The sequence below is a fragment of the Myodes glareolus genome, chromosome 9 (assembly GCF_982192425.1).
Source record: "Myodes glareolus chromosome 9, mMyoGla1.1, whole genome shotgun sequence".
NCBI lineage: Eukaryota > Metazoa > Chordata > Mammalia > Rodentia > Cricetidae > Myodes > Myodes glareolus.
The window spans coordinates 25,791,670-25,818,014 of NC_142034.1; the positions used below are offsets into that span (position 1 = coordinate 25,791,670).

Consider the following 26,345-nt stretch of genomic DNA (forward strand, 5'->3'; position numbering starts at 1 on the left):
TGGAGCGCAGAGATGATTGCAGATGTCTCTGTTTTTCTTCTCCACTAACCAGTGTTGCATCAGCCACAGAGACAAATCCTAGAAGGGACTTCCTGAGCTGGTGGACTAACTCCTCTATCCTGCTCCAGCCCTGGAGGAAGGCCGTTGCCTCCTAGTCCATAAAAAGCTAGCAGAGGAGTTAAGAACCTTGGCTTGGGGCTGGAGAGATGGCTCAGAGGTTAAGAGCACTACCTGGTTTTCCAAAGGTCCTGAGTTCAATTCCCAGCAACCATATAGTGGCTCACAACCATCTGTAATGAGATCTGGTGGCCTCTTCTGGCCTGCAGGCAGAACACTGTATATATAATAAATCTTTGGAAAAAAACAAAAAACCTTGGCTTACAAGGTTGGGTTTACACCAAACACAGTTCCTATCGAGTGAGAGCTCTTTCCACCGTGGAGGACCAAGCAGGCTTTTCAGGGTCAGCAGCTAGAGGCCCAGCTTTTCTCTGAGAGAAGACCCTGACTAGCTTTGGGTTCTGCTCTGTTGTACCCTGGCCCAGCCCCTCAGAGAGGACAGCTGGTTGGCCATGCCTGTTGTGTTCAGGACTTTTTCATCTTAACTGAACTACACAGAAGTCACGGGTTGTGATTTATTCAGATTTGAAATGCGTTCGTGTGTAAGCCTGAAGAATGACAGCCAGGCTGAAGGAGGAAGCTAGTCTGCCTCAGACACTTAGACAGCTGGTCACTTTGTGCTTACCCTCAGACCAGCCAGGACCGCAGCTCTGAGTGCCGAGACTTCTGTGCTGGCCTTTCCCTTGCAGTCCAGCCTTGTCACCAGCACCTGCACCAGCCAACAGTTTTTCCCCAGAGCCAGTCGACCTCCACATAGCTGCAAAGTAAAAAGGACAAGGGTCACAGCTGGGTCTGGGCTCTCTGCCCTCAATCGCTTCTCTACCAGCAGAGGGCGCCCCGTGCTGCCTATTCTCAAGCCCTTTGGGCATTATTAGACCAACAGCTGGATCAACCCTGGCACAGAAGCCTTATTAGCCCATCAGCCTGCATCTCAGTGTAGCCCTGGCAGCTAGGGAAGGAAGGTCTTGCTGTGCTCTGAATGCTGGGTAGTGCAAATCCCCCCCCCAACTGACCACTTTCTGCCACACACTGCCTCAGGCACAGGATTACCTGGGGCCTTCAAGGTCTGCTTTACCTCTAGCTGACCCCTTGGCCTCCTTTGTGAACAGGATGGTGTTAGCAGGGCATGGTGGCGCAAGCCTTTAATCCCAGCATTCAGGAGACAGAGGCAGGTGAATCTCTGTGAGTTTGAGAGGCCAATCTGGTCTACTGAGTGTAGCCAATGCTACACTAAGAAACCCTGCCTCGAAAAAACAAAAACAAACAAACAAATGATGTCACCTCACAGCTAGAAGGAGCAGGCTGATGTATGGGAGTTCCCTTCTCGGGGAGACACGCAGATATACAGGCTGTGGCATTCTACCCCTGTCTCTTGTAGGATGCCTGGAATGTTTTGTTTGTTAAAAATTTATTATTTAAATTATCCGTAGGGGTGTGTGTGTGCATGAAAGCATGTACCCATGCGGGTAGGTGTCCTCAGAGGCCAGAGGCATCGCATCCCCTGGAGTCCACATGCCAACTGAACCCATGTCCTCTGGAAGAGCAGCAGAAGCTAAACCACTGGGCCATCTCTCTAGCCCCTGGAAGCCTGAGTTTTAAAAGGAAGAGAACATGTCCTACCTAGCATGAGATCAAGGAGTAGAAAGGCTCCTACCTGGGAAGATGACTCAGTGGGTAAAGTGTTTGCTATGTGAGCAATAAGGACCTGAGTTCGATTCTCCATAAAAAGCCAGCCCAGGAGGGCTGTGGTTAATTCATATTGGTTGCTCTTCCAGACGATCCCGGTTCAATTCCCAGCACCCACATGGCAGCTCACAACTGTCTGTGACTCCAGTTTAGACATACCCTCACGCAGACATACATATAGGCAAAACATCAATGCACATAAATTAAAAATAAACCATTAAAAAAAAACCAATCCTGGTTGGTATGTTTATCATCCTAGTCCTGAGAGATTTAGAGATAGGCTAATCAGCCAACCCAGTGTAGCCTAATCGGTCCAAGAAAGAGAACCTGTCTCAAAAACCAAGGTGGATGTCTCCTAAGTAAAAACATCCGAAGGTGACCCCTGGCCTGAGTATGTTTGCCTTGTGCAAGCACAGGCCAAAGGTTCAGCGGCAAAGGGCCCTTGTCTGGCTTTAAGCCATCCTGTATCTGAGAGCTACAGTGACCAAGGCTGATGTGCCTGTTCTCCTCTGAGCAAAGGATTCTCCTCTGAGCAAGGGACCTCCACCAGATACTTGAAGGGGCTCTTGACGACTAGGTACAGCCATGCTCAGAGGTTTAGGGGTCCCTACAACCCGAGCGTGGTTGCTCCTTTGCAAGTTCCTTTCTTAGGTCATCTGTACCAGAGCCCCCCCTTGTGTCCTTGCCTCTCGGCTCCCCTCATAGGCAACACTGCAGCTCTTCAGCGCAGACTCCAGGCTTACTTCCTGGAGAAGGGTAGGAAAGACCCACTGCTTGAAGGCAAACCGAACAGTAGACTGCTTAGTTTTGTTTCCTTTTGACTTTCTGAGACAATCTTTCTACGTAGCACTCAAAGGAGCCCTGGGATTCTCCAATCCCAGCCTCCTGAGTGTGGGGTCTCTAGGCACATATAGGGGGTTTTATTTTGCTTTTTTTCCTGTTTTCTTTCTTTTTGGTTTTTCTAGACAGGGTTTCTTTGTGTAACAGCCGCTGGCTGTCCTGGAGACCAGGTTGGCCTTGAACTCACAGAGATCCTCCTGCCTCTACACCCTGAGTGTTGGGATTAAAGGCATATGCTACCATTGCTCAGCCTCCTCTTTTTTAAAACATTTGTTTTATTTTTATGTGCATGAGTGTTTTTATCTGCATATATGTATCTGCACCACATGCATGCAGTGCCCACAAAAGCCAGAACAGGGCATTGGATCCCTGAAACTGCAGTTCCGGATGGTTGTGAGCCACCAGGCAGGTGTTGGGAACCAAACCCCAGCCAGTGCTCTATCTCCAGCACCTTTTTTTGTTAAGTAGCAAACCTTCCTTCAACTCCCCCTTCAATCTTTACAACGTCTGCTATCAGCTGCTCTTCTTGTCATTGCAACTGTTTCCTGATATTAAGCAAGGGTTAATTTTGGCTCAGGATAGGGAAGCTGGGTGTGTGGAATGCTGGTCACTGAATCTATGGTTAGGAAGCAGAAAGAGATGAACCCCACTGCTCAGCTGGCTTCCTCCCTGCACCCTTTTTTCGTCAGCCTAGGACCCCAGCCCAGGACGGGTCTTCTCTGATTACACCTCCCTGGGAACCTTCACATGATTCTAACTCTAGCCAAGTTAGCAAAGATTAACTACTACCCTCAACAACTATGCTCAAACACATCGCTTTATAGCATCCCACCTCTGGCCCCCATAATATAAAATGCATCTAATCCATCTCTAAGTCTCTGCAGTCTGAACAGTCTTCACACCAAATGTCGACATGGTCTCTCCTGAAGCCCAGGAAACCTCTTAACTGTGAGCCTCTGTGAAGCAAACAGTGAGCGACGCATTTCCAGCATACACTGCAAATGCCCTCGTTCCAGGCCAAGGAATGAAGCACAAGGAAATGTCAGACCGAAGCAAGACTAAGGCAGAGAAAACCTGAAGCTTGCCTGGCCATGGTGGCGCCCACCTTGAATCCCAGCACTCAGGAGGCAGAGGCAGGTGGATCTCTGCTCAAGGTCAGCCTGGTCTACAGAGCGAGTTCTAGGACAGCCAGGGCCACACAGAGAAACCCTGTCTCGAACCCCCCCGCCAAACAAAACAAAACCCTGAAGCTCCATATCTGGCATCTGGGACTCTTGGTGGCATCACCTAGGTTTGAACAGTCTTAGGTACCCTGCCGCTCCAGTTCTGCTGCCTAAATCACACATAACTTCTCTTCTCTTTGCAGCTTTTCTCAGCAGACGTCCCATGGCCCTAGAATCTCCAGTATCCTGGGGTCCCCACTGCATCGTAGGCTTCACCTTCCTAGCTTCAGACAGCGGCTTCTCAGGGCCTCCTTCCAACCCTACCACACAGCGCCTGGTTTCAGTGCCTTCAGGAACACTGATGGAAGTTGCCATGACCCAATAGCCCTTGCATTTTGCAGGCCAGCGAAACCACATGGATAGGGCTGCTAAACTATGCTCTAGATCCCATGTGGCCCTCTTCTGCCACAGCTGCCGCGGGACTCTGTGCAGGTCGGCGACCTGGGTAAACACTTCCTAAGCAGCGTTCCCAGTTCAAGCGTTCTCCTTTCAAATGAACGTACAGTTCCTAAGTTGGAGCCTTCGGTGGTCAGGCTTTTGCCCCCAGGACACCTTCCCTATGGCAGAAAGAGGTTTCTCTAGTTAATGTAACAGATTGTCTGAGTTGTTCTATTGCTGTAAAGAGACACCATGATCAAAGCAATTCCTATAAAAGAAAGCTTTTAGCTGGGCGCTGGCTTACGCTTTGAGAGGGATTTGTTCATGATCATCACAGCAGGAAGCAGACAAGTCCGTCTTTGGAGTAGTAACAAAGAGCTTGCCATCCTCATCTGCCTGATCTGCAACTGGGCCTGAGGTGGGCTGTGGGCTTTTGAATCCCACCCTAGTGTCACACCTCCCGCAACGAGGTCACACCCACAATCCTTCCCAAACAGTTCCACTAACTGGGGCCCTAACATTCAAATATACGAGCTTATAGAGACCATTCTCATTCAAATCATCAGTTTCTCTAGTTCAAGGAACAATTGCTTTCTCCTTTCTCTGCATCTGCCCTATTCACAATTTAAAACTTATTCATCTCCTTTTTTTTTCAACACACTGAACATTTTTTCATATATTTCTGACCAAGAGCAGTAAGCATGTTATGTTTATCTTAAACTTTCCTCTGCTAAATATCTTTTTGTGTGTGTGTGGGGGGGAGGGTTGGTTGGTTATGTATTTATTTATTTATTTATTTAGAGCCAAGGTTTCTCTGTGTCGCCTTGGCTGCCCTGGAACTCACTCTCACAGAGTTCCGCCTGCCTCTGCCTCCAGAGTGCTGGGATAAAAGGTGTGCACCACCACTGCCCACCTCTGCCAAATATCTTTTTTAAAAAGATTTTATTTTATTTATTATATATACACTGTTCTGTATGTATGCTTACCTGCACACCAGAAGAGGGCATCAGATCTCATTTTAGATGGCTGTGAGCTGGGAATTGAACTCAGGGCCTCTGGATGAGCAGCCAGTGCTCTTAACCTCTCTTAAGCCATTTCTTCAGGCTTCTGCGAAATATCTTATTTCATGCCCTTCGAATTCAGTCTCATTTAGGTTTTCAGGACATGGGCAGAAAGCAGGCAGATTTTATTTATTTTGCTATAAAAGGAATGGTCTCTAGCCCAGTTTCCTTGCCTCAGCTGACAACCCAGAAGCATGTGCCCTGTCTGCCTCCTGGTGTTCAGTCATCCACACTCTGCTGATGTGTTCACCATGTACAATAAGCTTCTCTAGCCTCCTGCTCTCTTACATGATAGAAAGGGGTCCTGGTCATTAATCTGCACCCTTGCCCCCCACCTTCCTCTGAAGCCTCACATACTTTAACCTGTCTAAATTTAGTTTCAAGCCAGGTGTGGTGGCACATGCCTGGAATCCCAGCACTCAGGAAACAGAGGAATGAAGGCCAGAAATTAAGGGCTAATCATGGTTACATAGTGAGGTCAAGGCTAGGCTAGGCTGCACGAGACCCTGTCTAAAACAGTTAAACAAACAAACAAGCAAATAAATAAATAATAAAAAATTGAGTCTTTCCCTAGGTTAGGAATGTAACTCAGTCAGTAGAGTATTTGCCTGAAATGCCTGGGTTTAACCCTAGCATCACAAAACAAAGGAACAAACCTATTCTCTTCCTAACCTACCGGCTCTAGAAGAGTTGAACAAGTTAGCTAAGATCGGGCCATGAGGTGATCTCTTGTGCTATTGTCTGAGGTTTCTGTCCTGCCCAGTTCCTGCAGTTGTTAAGTCCCAAAGAAATCACACAGAGGTCTGCATTAACTATAAACTGATTGGCCCATTAGCTCAGGCTTCTTATTAACTCTTATAACTTATATTAGCCCATTATTCTTGTCTATGTTAGCCACGTGGCTTGGTTGGTACCTTTTTCGGCAAGGGAGTCACATCTCGCTTCTTCTGTGGCTGGGTCACGACTGCAGAAAGAGCTTCCCTCTTCCCAGAATTTTCCTGTTCTCGTTGCCCTGCCTCTACTTCCTGCCTGGTTGTCCTGCCTGGCTACTGGCCAATCAGCATTTTATTAAAATATAATTGACAGGGTACAAACCATTGTCCCACAGTACTTGCTCCCCCTTTTTTTTAAAAAAAAAAAACACCAAAAACTCTAAATCTAATATCCTCTGTTTATCTTTTCTCCTTACCATTCATTATCCATAATAACTTGTAACCAACATTCTAAACAAAGGAAAATATCCATAGCCCATTTTTTGGGAATGTGGGCGTAGTTTTCCAGGCTACTTCCTGTTGGTTAATGACACTGATAATCTTATGGGGACCTAAAGAAAATTTATAATTATGATCAAGTCCTGACTGGAGTATTCTGTGAGGCTGATCATCTCAGGCAGCAGTCTTTGAACTGTTCTAGATATAGATCTGGATATAGAACTCAGACATCTGGGGCATCTGCTCCTATCAGAGATTTCTCGGGTGGTCTTCCTTGATCAAACCTGATTTTTCTTAACTCAGAATGAATCCACAGCTTCTCATTTCCTGTGGAAACAAAAGCAAAACCTCTTCTCCAAGGTAACATACCTTTTGACGTCAATTTTGAAGTCAAGGTATTTTCAAAATAGCTATCTTGAATTAATTCAGCAGCATTTATAAGCAAATATCTTTTAGCAGCTTTTGCTCCTTCCTCAGCATTCAAACAATTCAAAGAGAACCTAATAACATACAGAATTGAGACTCTCTGTGTATTTTTCATCTTTACATGGCTTTACTTAAACCTCTATTTTATTTTTAATTTTAATTTTTGGCTTTTTGAGACAGGGTCTCTCTGTGTATCTTTGTCCTGGAACTCACTCTGTAGACCAGGCTATCCTTGAACTCACAGAGATCCGCCTGTCTCTGACTCCCAAGTGCTGGGATTAAAGGTGTGCGCCACCACACCCAACTACTCTCTTTCCTTAAGGACTTTTTTTCTTTTTTCTCCCAAGCCTATATATATTTTTAAACACACTAAAACCATTTAGAGGTTTTCTTCATCTGAATCTATCTTTACTGTATATATCTCTTTTTTTCTGACCACACAAGTCTTTAATTTGCCAAGTAATATGGCTAGGATTAAAGCCCTGGCTTTGATGGCTGGATCCAGCCCATTCTTTAGCTTTCTGAGATTCCAGCTTCATGGTAGAGGTAACGGCAGAGTCATGTTTATTGCCACCACTCTATGGTGTTTCAAGGTCCCTGCCACCACCAAAAGACATGCAGTCAGCTTTTCATCAATACCATTTAAGTGTTTTGTGGCAGGACCTCTTAAAAAAGCTTCAAGGTTTTGCAGCTGAAGCCGAGTCAGGAAGCCTCTCTTAAATGAAATGTGCTTGCCTCTAGCAAGCAGAGCAAACCTGAAAAATTGCTGCTACCAGAAGCCACGATAAACTCTGCTCCCAGGCTCTCTCAGGCTTTCTGTGAATGCGCTTGTCCCCACGTTGGGCACCATTCTGTTCCCTGCCTCATTGTGCTTCTTCATTCCTAGTCTCGAAGGCTGCAGGGTGAGAAGGGCTCCATCCATCCTCCCTCAAGCAACAGGTCTTGGAGGTACTCACTGCAGTGCCCACTCCAGGTTCCTCTCAGGCTATGCATCTTATACATTGTCCTCCACAGACAGGATGGTTTCATTCACCAGCCCAAGAAGCCCTCAGGGCACTGGCCCGAAGCTTATCCACTAGTGATGTAGGGACGTCATAGTGAGGGACACCCTCACACTCTCTAGCTGATGGTAGGGGTAGGCATTCATACACACACACACACACACACACACACACACACACACACACGCCTACCTGCAGATCTCAGATAAACAGATACCACCATCTCAACATCCTTTACTCCAGGCAGAAGTAAAGGCTACAATGGCAGGGGCTTTTGCACACGATCCTTACATAATGCCTCCCTGCCCAAGGTTGACCATATCTCTGTCATCTCTGCAGAACAGCCTGCCGTTGTTACCAGAGCAATGAGCATCCCTTTAATACAAAGCTGCCTGGAGAAGGAACGGAGCCAGGCCTGGGAGGCAGGCCAGAATTGCAACTACTGGGAAGACTGGGCATGAGGAGGATTGACGGCTAGCCTGGGCTACAAAGTGAGTTCAGGTCAGTCTTGGCAACTCAGTGAGACCCAATCTCAGAATAAAAAGTAAAAGATGGTTAAGGATGTAGTTCAGCAGGAGAGAGCTTGCCTAGCATGAACAAGGCCCTACCTAGGTTCAATCCCAAGTATCTAAACGTTTAAAGGAACATCACCTCTAGCCAGTGTGACAAGACGTGCTTGTATTCCAAGCATTTGGGAGGCCGAGTCAGGAGACTGCCATGAGTTTGGGACCAACCTTGTCTATACAGTGCCTATACAGTGTCTATATACGGCTTTAAGTGCCATTTTGGAGGCTCATGACCTTCTAGGCTCCAGCTTCCATTTTCCATCCGGGCCAAACACAAGTGTCCCATAAGCCCTCGACAGCTCTGCTGATAAATTCATTTGCTCCCCCAAACTTCTTCCCAGATGCTTCCTGCCACTGGCCTCACCCTCCCTTCCTTGTCGCCCACTTAGTCACCAGAGCCAGGTCCCAAAATACAAATCCGATCGCTAAAATTAAAAAGAAAAATCAGCATCATGCAGTGGAAGCACACACCTTTAATCCCAGCACTCAGGATTAAAGGGAGGCAGAGGCAGGAGAGAATCTCTGAGTTTGAGGCCAGCCTAGTCTACAGGGGCAGTTCCAGGATAGCCAGGGTTACAAAAAGAAATATAGTCTCAAAAAGTAAAAGCCAAAAAAAAGCAAAAAGAAAAACCAACTAGGTATAGTGGTGCACACCTTTAATCCCAGCACTTGGGAGGCAGAGGCAAGAGGATCTTTGTGAGTTCAAGACCAGCCTGGTCTACAGAATGAGTTTCAGGACAACAAGAAACAAGAGCAAAATAGTGAGACTCAGTCTTGAAGGAAAAAAGAAAACGAAAGAAAGAACCAATAATCTCATCAGACAATTGAATGAAAAGGTAGTTTAAAAAAATAAATAAAGTGATGCATGACTTTAATCCAGTACTAAAGAGACAAGAGGCAGGAGTTGGTAGTCAGCCTGATTTACATAGGAAGATAGCAAGTTCCAGAATAGTCAGAGTTACATAGTGATAAACTGTCTTGTCTTTTTAAAATAGGGGAGGGGGGAACTTTGGAAGCAAACAGTCAAGAAACAGCCCCTGCACCCCAAACTTCTCAGTTTCATCCTGAGAGAGCAGTGCAGTTCTCTGTGAAATGCAGTACAATTTTGCAAGACATTGCTTGGCTTGAGTTAGGCCTCTCTCAAGAAAAGAAGAACACTGAGAAGTTGGATGAAGCACCAATACGAAAATGCAGTGCCCGTTCCAAAAAAGACTAAAGGAAGTGCCAGCCACGGCTGTTCTGCTGCTGGTTACACAACCGCAGGGCAGCTTTGTGGTTCAGACCCCAAATCCCACCAAGCAGAAACGCACAACACAGGCCTGTTTGTTAACTTCGAGACAAAGGGAAAACATAGAGGAGTCCACAGCAAACTTCCTAGATAAACGACAAGGAAGGGAGAGGCTGTCAAACCCAGGGATCCCCCCCTCCCAGTTTGCATTTGTTTTTATGGTAGTGGAAGGAAAGCATTTTGCCACTGAGCTACATATCCAGCCATTAATGAAGTCTTTCTTCCTTTTTTCTGGCTTTTATGTAGACCAGGCTGGCCTTACACTCACAGAGATCTGCCTGCCTCTGCCTCCCCAGAGTGCTGGGATTAAAGACGTGCGCTACCACCACCAGGCTTAAAGTCTTCCTTTTGAGACATTTTTTTTTTCTCCAAGACAGGGTTTCTCTGTAGCTTTGGAGCCTGTCCGGGAACTAGCCTTGTAGACTAGGCTGGCCTCAAACTCACGATCCTTCGGCCTCAGCCTCCCAGGTAGCTGGCTCACAGGCACATTCTACCACTTCTACCATACCTGCTCCCCACCTCCCCACACACCCCCACCAAGTGATCTTAAACAAACAAACAAAAGACCACCTACCACAAAATTAGGCTCTTGGCTCCACAATGATTAAAAAAAATGAGAGTCGCTGTGTCTAAAGGGTGGGCTTCATTCACTACCTTCACAGGGGTCTTCAGCAAGGAGCCCAAGTCCCTGCCTGTGCATCTCTCCTGTTTCTCACTCCCTGCCTCCAGCAGCATCGCACCGCTCCAAGGTTCCAGGTACATCTTCTTCTACTTCCGGCCACCTTTTCTCTTCCTGACACCTGTTCTAAGGCCCATCTGGCAAACACTCCCTAAGACAAATCTATTGTCAGTTCCTCCGATGAAGCCTTTCTGGACTGGTTGTCCCCTTTGATTCTGCTTCCCTTTGACTAACAGAAACATGTTACCACCTGCAATTCTCTCTGGCTCATAGGTCTGCCCCACTGTGGACAGGAACCTTGCTGTTGCCTTCACTTTGGCAACAGTAAGACCTCACTCAATGCCTGGCCCAAAGATAGTCTATAGCAAAGGGTATCGGATGGATAGGATACAAAAATACACATCTCATGGGATTTTTTTGGTTTTTGAGATGCTTTGTAGACCAGGCTGGCCTCGAACTCACAGAGACACGCCTGCCTCTCTGCCTTCCAAGTGCTGGGATTAAAGGCATGCGCCACCGCCACAGGCTTTATGCGACTTATTTTAAAGGCAGGGGTCACTATGTAGCCAAGTTGGCTCTCATGATCCTTTCACTTCAGTCTCCCAAGTGCTGGAGTCACAGGTGTGTGGCACCACAGGCAGCTCACGTTCTCGACTTTACAGTCTTAGCCTATAAAACTCTAGCTCCAATGGACGTGTAGCCCAAAGTGGAGCTGTCCAAAGTACACTAATGACTACTTAGGCCAACTGCAAGGGCCGGAAAACTGTCTTCATCATGTTCATGGGAGAAACAATGATAGCCCCCAAAATGCCAACCAGTGGAGAACCCACAGACTCATACAGCTGAGCTTTGTCTTTTTCGAGACAGGATCTTATGGGGTCCAGGCTAGCCTCACACTTGCTATGTAGCCAAGGTTGGCCTTCAACTGAGTGCGCAGATTACCTATAGACACGCACCACTATGCCCAGCAAGCTTCGTCTTGTTTCTGTGCAGCAGATTCCATTGGTTCAAGCTCTGAACATAGGATGACAGGGTCCCGCCGCAGACATAAGCCCGCCAAGAAGTTCCTTACCTGACACAGGTCTAGGTGCCTGTCTAGATGGCTTGCTCCTGTGGTCCCCATTCCAGATGCTGGCAGACACCAGGGCTACAGTCATCTCCACCACACCTGCTTCTCAGTCCTACATCTACAGCCTGAAATCATTTTGCAGGCTCCGGTCCCCTGTATCCTCAGCTGGCTATTGCTGGCTTCGACCATGAACTATGCCTTCCCACTACCTAGGAAGGAAAAAAAAATGTGAAAAAGGGAAAATAACCAAAATGCAAGAGGCCTGGGAGAGGGGCAGCCCTTCCATCTGTTAGGGGAGTGGTTAGTATGTTTTATCCATTGCTCAGGGATAGGATGCGCTGAGCCCAGCCCACCCCTAAGGGAAACGAGGCAGGAGTGGATTCCAAGGCATAGGGGAATACCACTCCGGTCAGGGGTAGCCTAATCGCAATTTTCCCTCTCCTTTCTATTAGCTGCCTCCCTTCTCACTTCGCGGTCTTCCCCATGACACCAGAGCATCTTCCCAGTCCCCAGAGTACCACCTCACGGCCCTCAACACCTGTCCTATGTGGTCCACAATCCGTTTCTACCTTTGCTACTCTCAAGCCACAATCTTCTCCCTCAACCAGACTACCCTTTTTTTCTCCATGTCCCCATCACCTTGCTTCAGAGTCCGGCCCTAAAGCCTTGTCTACCAACCTCCGCTTCCAGGAGGTGCTTCCTGTCCTAGTTCCTACTCAGTTCTCAATAACCCAGCCACTTAATGCAGACCACTCCTCTCCAGCTCCCCAGACTTCGCCCCGCCCCCGCCTCGGCTGCAGCGGTCCCTATCCCTTTAATAAACCTCCACGTGCGTGTTAACGGCGGTGACAGCATTTCCTTGTCTCTCTGGTCCCGTCCCTGGAGGCGCATTCCATTGGCTGCTGACTTCCTCTGTTCTCGTTCTAATTGGTCTCGCTTCAGGAAACTCAAACCAATGAGTTCTCCGCGTCGGTCTCCAAGCTCTGATCCTGGACAGCTATTGGCTGTCCTGGCACCTTGGCTCCGAGAATTTAGAACTTGTTAGCTTGTCTGGGCTACTAGCAAATTCTTCCCAGGCTAGACACCCAGGCTAAGCAATTGGTTCCGAACCCTGAGGAACCCAGGACTAGGCGACGCCGGGTCACGTGGGCGGCTGCCTACATGACGTACGGGCTGCTGAGCGTCAGCGTGACGTTCAGGCGACCTTCGAAGTGGCCAGGCTACCTCCGTCACCTGTGCAGTCGGGGTGCTGTCATGGACCTGGGACCGATGCGCAAGAGTTACCGCGGGGACCGAGAGGTGCAGCCGCTGACGTCGCCGGGGCACGAAAAGGGGGTGTTCCTGAGTCATCTTCCAAGGGGTTGGACGAGCGCCTTGAGGCTTCAGGGGCCACTCATGGGGCAACAGGATTTAGGGATCACTCTGATGGGAGAAGGGTGTTTCAGAGACAGCTAGGGAGGAAAACATGGGATAAAGATGTGTCATAGGCGGTCGTGAAGGGTACTGACTTCAGAACTCACCTGGGTTGGAACCCAGCTTTTTTTTTTTTCCCACCATATCACTTTGGGCAATTTATCCTCTCTGGGCCTCAGTTTACTAATCCGTAAAGTGATAATATCGACTTTACAAAAGTCTGTGGGTTTAGAGTTTTTCTAATTTTTACGTTTTTATTCATTTAGTGTGTGTGTGGTATATAGGCCAGAGAACAGTTTTTCAAGAATTGTTTTTTCTCCCCCCATCATGTAGGTCACCAAGTCGTCAGGCTTGGTGGCAGATTCCTTTACTGGCTGAGCCATCTCACCAACCTGTATTCAGGCATTTGTGAAGTGCCTATACGGTCCCAAAACCCCGGCCCGTGGTGGCACTCGCCTTTAATCCCAGCACACATGAGGCAGACGCAGGTGGATCTCTATGAGTCAGGCCAGCCTGGTCTACAATCGCTCATTCCAGAACAGCTGGGACAGTAACACAGAAAAACCCTGTCTCGAAAAACAAAGACAAAACAGAACAAGTCACAAAACACGCCATAAAATAATAAAGGGGTGGAGAGTGTGTCTGTAGCTCAGTTGGTAGAGTTCTCGCCTAGTGTGCGTGCACAAAGGATCTGGATTTTGTCCCTAGCACCAAATAAGCTAGGCGTGGTGGCTCCAAAGTTCAGGGTGCTACGCAAGGTGTTCGAGGCTAACCTGTTAGCTTAGTGTTTACCTCCCTCAGTACCTCCTGGGTTTCAAGACAGCATTTCTCTGCAGCTTTGAAGCCTGTCCAGGATGGAACTCGCTCTGTAGACCAGGCTGACCTTGAACTCACAGAGATTCCCCCTTTCTCTGCCTCCTGAGTACTGGGATTAAAGGCATGCACTCCCAATGCCCGGGTTGTTTCAGGGTTGTTTAGAAAACTAAATGCATTTTCACTTGAAAAGTACTTCAGTCCATACCAGGCACAAAATGAGCATTATGTGTTCACTAAATGAGTCAGTCTCTCTTTCTAGGCATTTGAGGAGTCTCATCTGACCTCTCTGGACCCCATGAAGCAGTTTGCTTCCTGGTTTGAGGAGGCTGTTCAGTGTCCGGACATAGGGGAAGCCAATGCTATGTGTCTGGCTACCTGCACCAGGTAGGCACAGCCATGGGCCCCTGTGTGGGTGGGTCCAGATGGTTGAGACTTAGGAAGGCCTAAACAAAGTGCATTCAACTGACCGTCTGCAGTTCTACTAAAAGAACCCCAGTTGAGTTACTGATCTTCTCTGGGCCCCAGGAAACCAGTCCTTAGCTGGTAATCCAAAAAGCCAGCTCACTAAATGCTCTTCAGCGATAAAATGCAGCTCCTTATACGTCTTGATCCTTGATGTATCCACTCACGACTCATGTCCCTTGACTTCCCTCATGCTCATATCTGCCCAAGCCCTGTCGCCCTTCATCTCCTGAGGCTGCTCCCGAGGCCCTTTCCCTCTCCTGAAACCCGGCATAGGATTTGCCAATCAGTCCTACCCTTTGAGAGATCTGTCTGTCTGTCTCTGTCTCTCTCTGTTGTTTTGTTTTGTTTTGTTTTGTTTTGTTTTTTTTTTTTTGAGACAGAGTTTCTCTGTGTAGACCAGGCTGGCCTCGGACTAAGAGATTATTTCCTGCCTCTGCCTCCCGATGCTGGGATCAAAGGCGTGCACCAGCACCACCCGGCGAGAGATCTCTGTTAGCCTCCTACTCAGTTGCTCTTGTCCCTTATCACTAAAGCACCAGACTTTGAGGCAGGGCTTTGACACCACCCTCTGGGTTATCACTCTGAGCTCTGAGCAGAGGTCCGTCCATCACTGCCTCTTTTTGAGTGATCAGTTGGCTCCACGCTTTGGTGTTGGTCCTTTCTCTTCCAGTCTCACTTGCTTTTCAACATTGTTACAGTAAGGTGCCATAGACTGTGTAGCTCAGGCTAGAAGTTACACTTCTGGAGGCTAGAAGTTCAAGAGCAAGTGGCTGTCAGGGATGCTGTATGCCATACATCCCTTAGGGAGACACTGCTTGATCCACAAGGAGCCCCAGACAGTGGTATCACACTTGTACCTCCAGCAAAATTCCAGGGCATTGTTTGATGGCATTGGACCCCACAGCTTGACTCTCTGCCCCCCTTTCTTCCCCCCAGTTTGTGGCTATGTATTTGTTTATGAGATTACACAATTGATATTTGCCTCCCTTAGGGGTGTGGCTGAAGGGGTTGCTCAGGGGTGAGAACGCTGGAATGGTTTCTGACCTGATGCTCTGCTGTGTGCCCTAGAGATGGAAAACCCTCTGCCCGCATGCTGCTGCTGAAGGGCTTTGGCAAGGATGGCTTCCGCTTCTTCACTAACTACGAGAGCCGAAAGGGAAAAGAGCTGGTGAGGGGTCAGGCTCAGTCCTTCCCAGGGCTGGCAGGGCTAGCCTCCACCCTGTTTACGTGGTCTTCTTACCACTCCCTGCTCCCTCCTTTCTCTGCCCAGGTTCCCTCTTTGCTTCAGGACCTTTGTACTCTGAGTGAATGAACCCACACCCACCTCCATCATCGCTACCCAATCAGCTGCCATTCCTGTGGGTCTCAGCCACATGGTCCCTCATTAGGGAAGCCTTTCTTACCCAACACTGACTCAGCCCCTGGCACATGGCACTGTTTGCCCGTAGGGCACCTTACAGCTTTACTTTGTCATTTCTTTTCAGCCTCTGACGTGTGACAATGCGGTCACACGATTGATATTTGCTCCACAGTAATCTCTGTGGAGTAGACGTTGCTGCTTTTTATTTAATCTGTTTTGTCCCCAGCACCTGTTCTAAGGGGTGCAGGGGTTGGTGTTTCATCTGCATTTAGTCATGCCACCCTGAGGTACATTCCACAGCACCCCCCAAAGCTCTATGAGTGAGCTGGGTGTGGAGGCTGAGGCAGGAGGATTGCCACAGGCCACTGAGTAGGACCCTGTCTCAAAAACAACAAGGAGCATAAAACAAACAATAACAAACGTATCTAACGCCACAACTCTGGTGACTGGAGAGGCCAAGCCTCACACCGGAGTTAAGCCGACTTAAACCCAGCTCTAGCACCAGCTGTGGGAACTGCACCATGCGCCACTCTGCCCTGAGAGCCTGTCTTCAGACCTGAAACAGGAGGCTCGCCTTTGAGAGTTTAAATGAGAAGGAACATTGAATGCATCTGTTGAAAATCTCCTCCATCTCCTGCCTTCCTCCTCTGTGCAGGGAGCATTGTTTTCAATGATTTCTATGGTTTCCCTCTTGTTTCAGGACTCGAATCCCTTTGCCTCTCTTGTCTTCTACTGGGAGCCCCTGAACCGGCAGGTGAGTGAGCATCTTCAAAACAACTTCCTGTGGACTGTGTGGGCAGGGGTCAATTTATAAATGATTGCAGGGAAGGAAGGTCCCCAGACCAGGCACATTATTCTGCCTAGGCCTGGGTACGCTACCTCTCACACAACTCTCAGACGGTCTGGTTGGAGCTGAGTGGTGGGGCAGCAGATAGAGAAAACAGCAAGAGACAGGGCGTGTGCCGGTAAGAGGGATTGGTAGGACCCATCATCACTAGCCAGGGTCATCCACATGCAGGTACGTGTGGAGGGTCCTGTGAAGAAGCTGCCTGAGAAGGAGGCTGAGAACTACTTCCATTCCCGCCCCAAGAGCAGCCAGATTGGGGCTGTGGTCAGTCGGCAAAGTTCTGTGATCCCCGATCGAGAGGTAAGTGGGGCTTCAGCATGATCCTCTTGATTCCTGAGGCTCTGGGCACATCCCCAGGGACTGTCTCCAGGAGATGCCAGGGCCCTGTCAATCTAGCAGAGAAAAAAAAGATGATGCTGTCCCTGGGGAGAAGAGTGGGAAGATTGAAAACAGGCCTCCTCTGTCTGATTCTCCTGTTGACCACTGCCCCAGAACCCCTCCATCCCCTCTGTCCCCCGTACCTGGCCGAGGTCCTGCCCCAAAACCTATGTTCGTAAGTCCTTAAGTGGATCATCGCCCATGCCTGACTCTTACTCTGTCTTCCCTGAACAGTATCTGAGAAAGAAAAATGAGGAATTGGGGCAGCTCTACCAGGAACAAGAGGTGCCGAAGCCGGAATACTGGTAAGTGATACCTGTGCCTGATGGACATCCAAAAAGGGACTGGGGGCAGATCTCCTTCTCCGGGAATCCTTCGCCGGCTCATCCCAGGAACTTCCCTCAAGGGAGCTTGGGATCAGAGGGGAGGAGGGCACAATAAAGCTCTGCTTCTTCCCCATAGGGGTGGCTACATCCTGTACCCCCAGGTGATAGAGTTCTGGCAAGGCCAAACCAACCGCCTGCATGATCGCATTGTCTTCCGGAGAGGCCTGACAGCAGGAGCCGCACCCCTGGGACCCATGACCCACCACGGGGAGGAAGACTGGGTGTATGAGAGACTTGCACCTTGATTCTGGACTCAGAATGTTGGGGAATCGTCTGAAATCAGCCGAAAGAGAGTGGGGTAGAGCTTCTAAGAGAGGGTGAAGGACTGGGAGCCAGGTCTGCCTTTCTCTCTGTGTTGGGGGGCTTAAACCTAGGATCTTGCTCATGCTAGGTAACACTATCACTGAGCTATAGTCTCAATATTTTTTTAACCTTTTATTTGGAGACTAAGTTGCCTAGGCTGGCCTTGAGCTCACTGTGTGTGTACCCCAGTCAAGTCTTGGCCTTAAATTCCTCTTGCCGCAGTCTTTTGAGGAGCAGTGATTACAGGCTTGTGCCACCAGGCCCAGCTCCAGTCCCTGTTTTTAAACTAAGTCCATTTCCTTTCCTATCCGTCCTTTATATCCAAGTCTCCCCAGGACTCCCCCCACCCCACCCCAGTCCTTCGAACTCAGCTGGCTGGAGCAGAGCATGGTCGTGTCATAGAGAGTCACGAATGGCCAAGAATCTCATAATTATCTCCCTTGGCTTTGCTTGTGGGTTTTGGAAAAGCCCATCTTGCGGGTAGCAGCTATTATGACTCTGTTTCCAGCAACGGAATCATCAGGCTGCCGACATGCATGGTTCACCGGCCACGGAAAGGAGCCTGGGCCAATCCGTGTTTTCTATGGCTCAGCCAGGATCAGAGAACCACTGTTTGTTCTGGTTGGCCATGAACTTGTTACTCTGGACGCTGTACTTCTTTTGACTTTGTGGGTGTGTGCTTCAGTCTCTGTCACTGACAAGAGTTCCCCCCAAGTCAGTCCTCTTCTGTGTTGGTCCCCCTACTTAACCCTGGGTCCCGAAGGACACTGACCCTGTGGCCGCCCACCAGGTACCCCCCTCCCTCACCCCTTTTGCTGTTGTGCCATGGACTTACATGCACATGCACATGTGTTGTTGAGAAGAACACCTTGCTGTACCCCACCTCTTTTAGGAGGTTGTGTGTGTGTCCCCAGTTTTTAGCGTGATCTCAGCTGTCATTTCCAACATACAAGTGTGTAATAAAAACTTCCGGCCATGTGTGACATTAGTGCTTGACCTGACTTTGTTTTGTCGGTCCCAGGAGGAGGAACCTCAGCAGACAGGGAAGCTGGAGAGCGAATGGACAAGACTTTCCTCCCTCCTAGCTTCTGGCCAGACAGATTGGGTCCAGCAGGGGGCGCCCACTGGCTAGAGTTGACCCTTACAGGACAGTGGAGGCCAGTTCCAGGCGGCCTCTTCTGCCCGCCCCCCCTTCCTCTGCTTGGGCGACTTCCCAGTGAAACTGTGGTTGATAACCATGGCCTCTCCCGGCTCCTGCACGTGTTTGCACTCTCGGTTCCTCCTCCTCCTCCTAGCAGCTCCTGCAAGCTTGCAGCTGCCTTGCTTGGGACTCCCTGGGGCAGCTGGGTCTCTCTAGCCAACTGGGCCTCCAGCTTAGGGTGACATGTACTGTCTCCCTGGAAGATTTCTGCAGAGATCATTTTAGGGCATGTGAAGGTCAGAGACCAGGGACCCCACGGAAGGAAGTTCAGCAGTAGAGTGTTTGTCTAGCATGTGTAAATTCTACCCTCAGCATTGTGTCTGGTGTGTGTGTGGTGGGGGGCATAAACCAAATGGTATGGTTCATGCCTGTAATCCCAACTCTTGGGAGGCTAGAACAGGAGGATTGTAATGAGTTTGAGGTCAGCCTGGGCTACATGGGGAGTTCCAAGTCAACTTGGGCTGCACTGTGAGCGCCTGCCTCAAAAAAGCAAAACCAAACACGAGTCTATACCCAGTACCCATCTTCATTTCCTGTCTGGAATTAGGTAATCTCAGAATGGCTGCTGTGAGATGGCTCTTAGAGGGTACCCAGACTCTAGGCTCACAGGTTGGCTCTCCTATGGGTTCCAGAGCTTTCATATTCCGCTTGGCAGCAGTCACCTCCCTTGGCCTAAGACCTAAACCCTGTCCTGTCTCATCTCCCATCACATTCTGCAGATGGTAACTGTTCCTGCCTCTGCCACCCCAGCACATAATAGAAGAGGTTCAAGAATGGAAGGCGCTGGGGTGTGGGGCATCATGGGTCACACAGACAGACCAATTCTCCTTTTAACCAAGTGCCTGGCCAAGGGCTGGTAACTTAACTAGCCTCTCTCATCCTCCAGTAACTCCCCCAGAAGATGGAGCTGACAGCAGCACTCGGCTCTCCGTGATGGGGGTAGGGAGGACTAGGGAAACAGCCTGTGTGAGCAGTGTGTGTGGTAAGCTAACAGCAAGGTTGCAAGAATGGGGGGCATCTCAGCCCTTTGTGGGAGGCTTTATGAACTGAGTAACAGACCTAGAAAGTTCTGGGGAGGAGGGGGGTGCAAAAGGCTGAGGTAAAGGCAGGGCCCCTCAGTCTCTTTTCTGTTCAACTCCTGCTCTGCCTCCCTTATCCTCTGAGTTCCCCTGGCCTGGGCGAGGCACCTGACAAAGGTCTCCTTGTATAGGTCTGTTTGTTTTGGCAATAGACTTCCTCAGCAACAGCTCCCTAGGGTGGGGTGGCCCTGCAGACTTTGAGGCACTGACCTCGAAGCTGTTGAACCACATAGCTGAGTGGCCACCTTGGTCTTTCCCACCGTGAGCTCCAGGGATTTGACTGATTTTTTTTTCTTCAGTTCTCAGGCCCTGTGGCTTGGGTAAGAACTAGACTTGCCGTTACAGGGTGAGTACTCTCCCCTGCTTCTTTAACTACAGCAGTGGGGATGGTGGCATTCTGTAAGAGAAGGAAGAGGAAGGGAACCACCTGAGACTCTGAGGAGGTTTTGTTGTGTTTCCTGAGATGGGGCCTTTCAGTACACCCCAGGTTGACCTTTGAACTGCAATCCCCCTGCCTCAGCAAGAGCTGAGATTACAGGGATTTGCCCTCACACCTGGCTTTACAGATAAGTCTCTCTATAAAATGTCCCCAGGCTCACCAGGCTACTAATTGGCGGCACCAGAATTTAAATCTTGGTCCCAAACTGAACCACTGAGAACTACAGAGTTTTGGGGCCTGTTGCCGAAGTTCTTTCTAACCCACTGTCTTAGAGCCCCCACAACTTCGCAGTTGTCCAGGGGGTGTCTGTCTCTTTCCTTTCTCCCCTGCCATATGAAGCCTAGCCTGATGGTGGAATTACTGACAGACAGCTTCTACACTGTCACACTTGGGGTCCCTTCCTGAAGTTTGAAGAGCCCACACGAAAGTAGGGACGTGGCCATCCCCAGACATGTGAGATAAGAGCATAGATACCCCTGTGTTCTCAGCACTGTTTATTACTAAGTAAAACCTACCACGACTTTTTCAACAAAATTCAAGGCTCCAGGATTGACTTCTGGGGCGGATCCATCTTAAATACTATTGGGGAAGGAGTAGAGGAAACCCAATCATTCCTCTAGTTTGGACCCTTGGACCAGTGAGGCTTCTCTTTGGGGGGTATGTAATTCAGCACCCACACACGTGCTGGTCAAGGCAATAACTCAGGGATTTCTGATTTGGCCTTCTGTAGCACCCCAGGGAGTGCTCGTATCTTTTGCCGCACCACTCAGGTGGAGCGAAGTTCCAGGTTTACTCCTTGAATTCAGAGGCGATCTCAAGCTCAACAGCTCCGCCTCTGGCACCAAGGAAACCGCTTATCACGTGACTTCTGGAAACTCTGCTCTTCTAGGATTGGTCCGGGGGAACAAGTCACAGGTAGAGAAAGTAGAGGGAGCGGCGTTCCAAATTCACCCTTGACCCTGTGCCCAGGGAGTGGGTGGAGTCTGTCGGGCTCCCTGTCTACTCTGTCGCGCCGCCTCCCTGTGAGCCAAGCTGCTTTGCCAAGGACAGCTGTACTTCTAGGCGGCCATTTTTCATCCTAGACCGGAGTGCCTTTGTATGCGATCATGGGGAGGAGGGCCCTGGGATCTCCCAGGCCCTTTGTAAATCTGGGGCACATAAATACAAACCTAAGAGCCAGGTGCTCCTGCCAGCAGGCATCACCTGCCACCATGGCATTAGCTATGACCAAAGAGGCCAGCGTGGCAAGCTCCTGCCTCAGACCCCACCAGTGGCAGGGGGCAAGGAGGCGCTAGTGTCCTCCCCGGCTGCCTTCATTGTCCTTTGTCCTCCCTGTCGTCAAAGAGGTTGGGGTTCTCTGCCAACATGGCCCGGACTTTTTTCTTTTCCTTAAAGCGGCCTGAGTTGGAGACTTTGACGTGCTTGCCTTTGGTGTTCTTGTCCACAATCTTCTCCAGGCGGGTGTTAAAGTCGCTGTGAGGACCCCCAGCGTCAGGGCTCGGGGGCTCCGCTCCTCCCTCCGTTTGGGCGTAGGAGTCAGGGATTTCATAGAGCACTTTGGGGGTGGACTTCTTCTTCCGGAGGAAAGTCAGCTTCCACCAACCGACTTCAGTCATGGCGGTCCCGGGGCCCAGGCAGGGCTTTCTGCGGGACCAAATGGGAGAGACAAAGGTCACTGGGTGGAGGGGATGGGCACTTGGACCAGGGCTCGTTCACAGTAATGAGCTGTTTCAAGAACTGTCGGGTGTGCTGGTTAACGCCTAGAACTGTAGCACAGAGGCTGAGCTGGGAGGGTTGGGAATTGGAGACCAACCTGGGCTACATAATGAGGCCCTGTCTCAAAAAAAAAAAAAAAAAAAAAAAAAAAAAAAAGTGAAGGATTGAGGGCAGGGACTGAAGGGTTGGGAAAAGAGCCTCAAGGGCAGCCATTAATGGGAAAGACATTGAGCCAGGCCATGGGACAGTGAGACAACCCTACCCCACTGCCTCACAAAGCTGTAGAGAGAGCTCTGAGGTCCTTCCTTCCAAGCCTTCAGGCTACAGGCTAGGGAAACCCCTTACCTAGTCACACATATCTTGGTCTGTGACACCATGACCAAGTCCTTCTCATCTCTGCCCGGTGCTGGCAGACCACTGACAGGCCACGCTTGCAGAAACACCCTGTGCTTTGCTTGGAACTCAGGACAAAATTAAATAGAATTTGTGATAGATCTAGTCGTTTGTCATTCCCAATAGTGACGAGCATGGGCCTTTCCTGAGGAGAGGCCTGGGAGCCGCAGTCTTGGGAAGGTCTGCCTAAGCCTCCTGAAGGAGTAGAGGAAAGTTCGGCCAAGTTACTTCTCTGGGCCTCGGGGTCCTTATTCGTCCCATCCAGGTCTGACTCTCAGCTCCACCATGACGGCCTGTCTATATGGTTACATCAGCTTTGCGGAGTAAAACTCAGGAGATGGACTAATCATTACCAGACTGTTCTTTTTCCCCAGCAAGCTGCCACAGGACGGGTGTTTGAAGGAGAGTTAAAAATTTGCAAGGCAGTCAGGTGGAGCCTGGCGGGTGCCATGATCGCGGGTTGTTCTGTACGGACCCTTCTAGAAGGCTCTCAGGTGGGATTTGGGTTGAAATCCAAGCGTCACAGCTCACAAGCTGTGTGCCCTGACATGGAGCCTCCTCTGCCCAGACCTGACCTTTTATTAATTTCCACAAAGGTGCATGTGAGCTAGAAGAAGGCCTGGGAATGAAGCTCTCTGGCCACGGCTGTCTGCAGTATGGAGGGGACAGGAGCCTGGAGGAATTAATTCTGTGAGGGAGCTGAACGACGTAGTCAAGGGCGTCTCTGGGCCCAGAGAGGCTGGAGGTCTGGTCTTAGGACCCTGGGCATACACCGGGACAACCCTGGGGAAGCAGGGGCAGAAGCTAACAGATGCCAGGAAGCGAGATGGCCGGGCGGCCCAGACCTGCATTTGTCACCTCTGTTAAAAGCCGATGGAGGGACTTGTGAGATGGGCCACAGGCAATGCACCTGCCACCAAACCAGATGACCCGAGTTCCATCTCTAGGGCCTATGTGGTAGAAGAGGAGAATTGATGCTCAGAAGTCCGCTGACTTCCACAAATGAACCATGGCATACACCCGTTAGGTACACCCAAAACATTTTTTTGTTTGTTTTTGTTTTTCAGACAGGATTTCTCTGTGTCGCCCCAGCTGTCCTGGAACCCGCTCTGTAGACCAGGCTGGCCTCGAACTCACTTAGATCTGCCTGCCTCTGCCTCCCAAGTGCTGGAATTAAAGGCACCAGAAATGTAATTTTTAAAAAGCTGGTGATAGAGGGGGACTGGGAGCATAGCTAGGTGGTAGATCCTTTGCCTAATATGCCCAAAACTCTGTGTTTAATCCATAGCACTAAAACCCCCAAATCTTGATGGACTTCGTTACATTGTCTAAAATCATCAGAAAGAAAAAATCCGAATCGAGCACCAGCAGATTTTTTTAAGTAGAAGAAATATAGGATACTGCTTTCTCCCCTTCTGGCTTTCTAATTTCCATAATGCATATGGGTATTTGGGGTGAGGGGAGCATGTCAGATTCAGGAAGAGCAAGACCCTGCCTGGCCTAGGCTGGAAACAAGCTGGACACCTCTTGCTGCTGTCCCTTGTGTGGTGTCTTCTGCCCCTCTAGATACATCTCCCCACCGCCCCACCACCCCAGCCCAGGATACTCTTTCCCATTCTTTTGTTCACAAAGCAGACCCATATTGCTGACTCTATCCCTTCAGTTGGGTCTAAGTGACTGAAGTTAGAGATCATGTACAGCTCCACTTAGAGCATGGGGGTGCAGGGGGAGCGGGGACGAGGGCCGGATGGGTACTTCCAGGCACCTGAAGAGCTGAGTGCATAGAGGGACAGCCTGAGAGGTTTGCCTTGGCAGCGTGCCCCTCCTGGGCTTAGCACAGCCTTGCACAGAACTTAGCGTTCCAGAGCGGGTTACTGGAAGGAGCTGTGGGAGGGCAAGGAAGGAGGGACAGGGTGCCCGCTCAGTAGCTGCCTTGTTGACCCACCACTGCCCATCTGGAGCTGCCAGAGACGTGGGCACCTGATTTCCTTGCTCTATGCGGGAGAGAGGCTTCTGCTGATACCAGTTAAAATGTACCCATTTCAACGAGTACTCTATATCAGGGTGGCATTTCCGGAGCTTTGCCTTGAAGGAGGCTCAGGTCACGAGGAAATGCTCGGCAGACTGTTATGTTAATGCCTGCCTTGGTGCCCTGTGTCCTGGACTTGTACCCTGGACTCTTGAGGATACGTTTTCTGGCCTTCCTGTCCTCTCTGCCCAGGACACCTAAACACCCGAATAAGTGTTTGCCCCTTGAGGCAAGCCTAACACATGGAAATCTGAATCTGTAAAACAGATAAATTGATGGACTATTCTCTGTTTTGCATAATGCAACCTGGAGAGTCTTTAGTGCATGTAAAAGACAATGTAGAATCTGGTCCAGCATGGTGGCACCCACTTTTAATCCTAGCAATCAGGAGGCAGAGACAGGAGGAGCTCTGTGAGTTTAAGGTTAGCCCACTCTACATTGGGAGCTCCAGAAGTCAGGACTACATAAAGATATTCTTGTCTAGCGGGGCAGTAGTGGCGCGTGCCTTTAATCCCAGCACTCAGGAGGCAGAAGCAGGTGAGTCTGTAAATTTGAGGTTAGCTTGGTCTACAGAGTGAGTTCCAAGACATCCAAGGCTACACAGAGAAATCCTGTCTTAAAAAACAAAAAAAAAGGAGAAAAAAAAACAAAAAATAAAAAAGAAAAGAAACTGTCTAAAAACAAAAGGAAAAAAAAACACAACAAAGAGCAGGCGATAGGAACCAGGCTTGGAAATGCACATTTGCAGTCTCCACACTCAGGAAAGACAGTCCAGAGACTCCAAAAGTCAGCCTGATCTACCCAACAAGTTTCTACTTCAGTCTGGTCTCCAGAATGAGACCCTGTCTTAAAAATGAGCTAACAAACAACAGCAAAAAAGAAATAAACAAACAAAAAGAAAAAGAAAGAAAAAGGCAGCCAGAGTTGTAAAGAGGAAAATGTTAAAATGCTTCCAGTCACATGCCCGTGCATGATCCTGGAAAGTCAAGGGGACCGGGTGATAGACGCACAGATCTAGCACTGGGTGAGATCAGCTGTCTGCTTACCCAGGACCCTGAGATGTCAGGTTAAGGGCTGGGCCCTTGCCCTGGGTCTTGCAATCGTGGGATGAGGAAAATCAGGCCCCAAGGATGCCAGCTCCACCTCTGCTGTTTGTGTAGCTTCAGGGCCCATGAAAGGCCTTGTTAGGACAACTTGCCACCTCCTGCCTCAGGTGGCTAGCCCCATTGCATGCACATAAGCACCCAAGACAAGTCCTGTCACCCCAACTAGAGCACTATCTGAAGGGCTTTACCCAGAGTGGGCCAAGCTCCTTCTGAACGGGACAAGCTAACCATTGACTGCGTGAGAGGTGGAGGGGCAGGGGAAGGAGGGTATAGGTTCTGCATGGTAGAACCTGCTCCCCTTATTTTGCAGGACCCCCGAAGGCCTTTGGCTACCCTGAAGAAGACTGGGCAGCTAGCGGGAGATATTTTTACCAGACGGCCAGACACATACATGTTCCAGGTTGCGGGCCGGAGGGAACGATCTTGAACACAAGAGTTTAATAGTGAAACTTTCTCAACGCGAATTTTGTTGGAGGCCTGGGCATTCTCCCAGGGGCCAGTGGGGTGAGACTGGATGAAGACAGAGTCTGCGGGGCTCATCTACCACGAAGGCAGTAGTGGGAACCCTGGTCGGGACCTGCGTCAGAGTCTCCCCACCCACCAGTCCCTGCTGCCTGTACCTGTAATCCGGACTGCTCTGGGCTGGAGGTGAGACTTTCCCTAGAGGAGCTGACTGGAGGAGCTGCCCAGGCAGGTGAGATTGGAGGAGCCGAGGGTGTCTCCAGGGTGCTGGCCAGACTCAGCCTGGAGAGGTGGGTAGGAGCAGCTGCAGGGCAGGTGTGAGGGAAACAGGTGCAGAAGCAGGTACCAGCTTGCTTCGCGGGCAGCCGCTCCTGGAGTCAAGGTGAACCTGAAACCCGGCCCCTCCC

At 49.8% G+C, this 26,345-nt stretch overlaps 3 protein-coding genes across 5 annotated transcripts in view; 1 reads left to right on the top strand and 2 right to left on the bottom strand.

Moving 5' to 3' along the window:
• LOC146893271 (uncharacterized) overlaps window positions 1–12,507 on the bottom strand; it is a 34,015-nt gene extending 21,508 nt beyond the window's left edge. For 2 of the 3 annotated variants that reach the window (XR_015003800.2, XM_085695710.2), the window contains exons 1-3: window positions 12,224–12,507; window positions 11,549–11,754; window positions 743–874 (exon numbers count right to left, since the gene is read on the bottom strand). Coding sequence is in view for 2 of the 3 variants with exons in the window: in XM_085695710.2 (XP_085551836.2) it covers window positions 743–874; window positions 11,549–11,599 (183 nt within the window). In the remaining variant the exon portion in view is untranslated. Of the gene's footprint in view, window positions 1–742; window positions 875–11,548; window positions 11,755–12,184 lie in introns of all 3 variants that reach the window. The other variant, XM_085695711.2, reaches the window with a different exon arrangement.
• A 60-nt stretch (window positions 12,508–12,567) lies between these two features.
• Window positions 12,568–18,496, top strand: Pnpo (pyridoxamine 5'-phosphate oxidase). The gene is made up of 7 exons (XM_087910048.1): window positions 12,568–12,844; window positions 14,034–14,158; window positions 15,308–15,407; window positions 16,300–16,353; window positions 16,618–16,746; window positions 17,059–17,129; window positions 17,287–18,496. The coding sequence occupies exons 1-7, from the start codon at window positions 12,707–12,709 to the stop codon at window positions 17,453–17,455; spliced, it is 786 nt and encodes a 261-aa protein (XP_087766174.1). The 5' UTR covers window positions 12,568–12,706; the 3' UTR covers window positions 17,456–18,496.
• Window positions 18,497–20,709: 2,213 nt separating this feature from the next.
• On the bottom strand, window positions 20,710–26,345 carry Prr15l (proline rich 15 like). The gene is made up of 2 exons (XM_048450900.3): window positions 26,097–26,345; window positions 20,710–21,876 (listed from the first exon to the last, which is right to left on the bottom strand). Exon 2 carries the CDS (start codon window positions 21,846–21,848, stop codon window positions 21,546–21,548), a length of 303 nt encoding a protein of 100 aa, XP_048306857.1. The 5' UTR covers window positions 21,849–21,876; window positions 26,097–26,345; the 3' UTR covers window positions 20,710–21,545.